This window comes from Hypanus sabinus, chromosome 6 (assembly GCF_030144855.1).
Source record: "Hypanus sabinus isolate sHypSab1 chromosome 6, sHypSab1.hap1, whole genome shotgun sequence".
Taxonomy (NCBI): Eukaryota; Metazoa; Chordata; class Chondrichthyes; order Myliobatiformes; family Dasyatidae; genus Hypanus; species Hypanus sabinus.
Window position 1 is genome coordinate 111,336,146 of NC_082711.1, and position 1,591 is coordinate 111,337,736.

General features: G+C 53.5%; 1 protein-coding gene across 2 annotated transcripts in view; it reads right to left on the reverse strand.

The window, feature by feature from the left end:
* The window catches only part of LOC132395753 (cyclin-dependent kinase inhibitor 1-like), a 20,735-nt gene extending 20,116 nt beyond the window's left edge, over positions 1–619 (reverse strand). The window contains exon 1 of one of the 2 annotated variants that reach the window (XM_059972733.1): positions 310–619. In XM_059972733.1, coding sequence (XP_059828716.1) covers positions 310–471 — 162 coding nt within the window. In that variant the 5' untranslated portion in view covers positions 472–619. Of the gene's footprint in view, positions 1–200 lie in introns of both variants that reach the window. The other variant, XM_059972734.1, reaches the window with a different exon arrangement.
* Positions 620–1,591: the final 972 nt, after the last annotated feature.

The following is a 1,591-nucleotide window of genomic DNA, read 5'->3' on the forward strand; positions in this document are numbered from 1 at the left end:
AGTCCAGGGACAGTCCCGAACTTCGGGGTCCATCCCGCACCGGGACGACCCGAACTGTGGGGTGGGTCGGGTCTATCCCGAACCGGGAAGCGATGCACCCGAGTGTGGGAAGTTTAGTATCAAGGTGACATCAGACTACCACCCTCTTCTGATCTTTTCGATACCCCCTCCTCAAGTCTAGTTCTGTTCCAGGTACCCACCATGTCGGCTGCGAAGTGAAACCGGGAGATGTCCTGGCAGTAATCCGTCCCCAAACGGAAATATCTCGGGAGCGGTGTATCCTTTACTGGGAGATGAACCGGCACTTGCCTGTCCTGATGAGGGAGATGTCCCGAGAGTGCTCCGTCCCAAGCCGGGAGAGGTCGGTTCGGTACTGTCCCGGGAGGGAGTAGTCCACGGAGCTGCGTGATGCCCGGAGAGAACTGTCAACTGGAAGTCCTGCGTCGGGACCGAGCGCCTTGTCCCCGGCATTGCGAAACTTTGCGGTCCGATGACGTGACGCCCCGGCCGGCCGGCCCGCCCAGAGACTGCGAGGCGGAAGCTTCCCCTGTGGGCGGCGGTTCGCGTCCGAATCAGGTTTTAAATCACTGGCAGACAGCGTGCGGCAGCGCTACGTTGCGACACGCAGGAATAACTGGATAAATTACAATAAGATATATATTTTGAGGTAGTGTTCATGGGTTCATTGTTCATTCAGAAATTTGATGGCGGAGGGGATAGAAGTTTTTCCTGAAACATTGAGTGAGAGTCTTCGAGCTCCTGTCCCTCCTCCTTGACGGTAGCAATGAGAAGAGGGCACGTCCTGAGTGATGGAGTCCTTAATGATGGACGCTGCTGTTTGAGGCATCGGCTTTTCTAGGTATCCCGGCTCTCTCTGAACCATCGGAGTTGTCATTCCTCTTCATCCCTCCGAACTTCTCCCGGTCCACTCACTCCCTCTGATGTTCGACTCACAGACATTGCCCAGATTGGGAGTATTCTCAATAGGTTTGGGCCTCTTCTCTAAGAAGGGATGATCTGGCATTGGAGAGGATCCAGAGGAAGTTCGTAGCATGATCCCGGGAATGAAAGGGTTATCATTTGAGGAGCGTTTGATGGCTCTGAGCCTGTACTCACTGGAGTTTAGAAGAATGGGGTGGGGGGGAGGCCCAGTTAAAGTGGCGGTGCGGAGGATGTTAACTATAATGGGGGACTCTCGGACCAGAGGGCACAGCATCAGAATAGATCAGAGATGAGGAGGAATTTCTTTAGCCAGAGGGTGGGGAATCTGTGGGATTTATTGCTACAGATGGCTGTGGTGGTCGAGTCATTGGGTAGCAGAACAGCTAGTAGGACATTATTACAGCTCAGGGTGTCAGAGTGCCAGGCTCTCTGTAAGAACATTTGGACATTCTCCTGTACGCCTGGCTTTCCTCCCTGAGGCCGAAGACGTACGGGTTAGTAGGGTCATTGGTCATTGTGAGTTGTCCTGTGATTGGGCTGGAGTTAAATCGGTAGGTTGCCAGGTGGCGTGGCTTGGTGAGCTGGGAGCGCCTATTCCACAGTGCATCTCGAAATAACATCTTAAAATGTAGGTTGATAGATTCTTGAT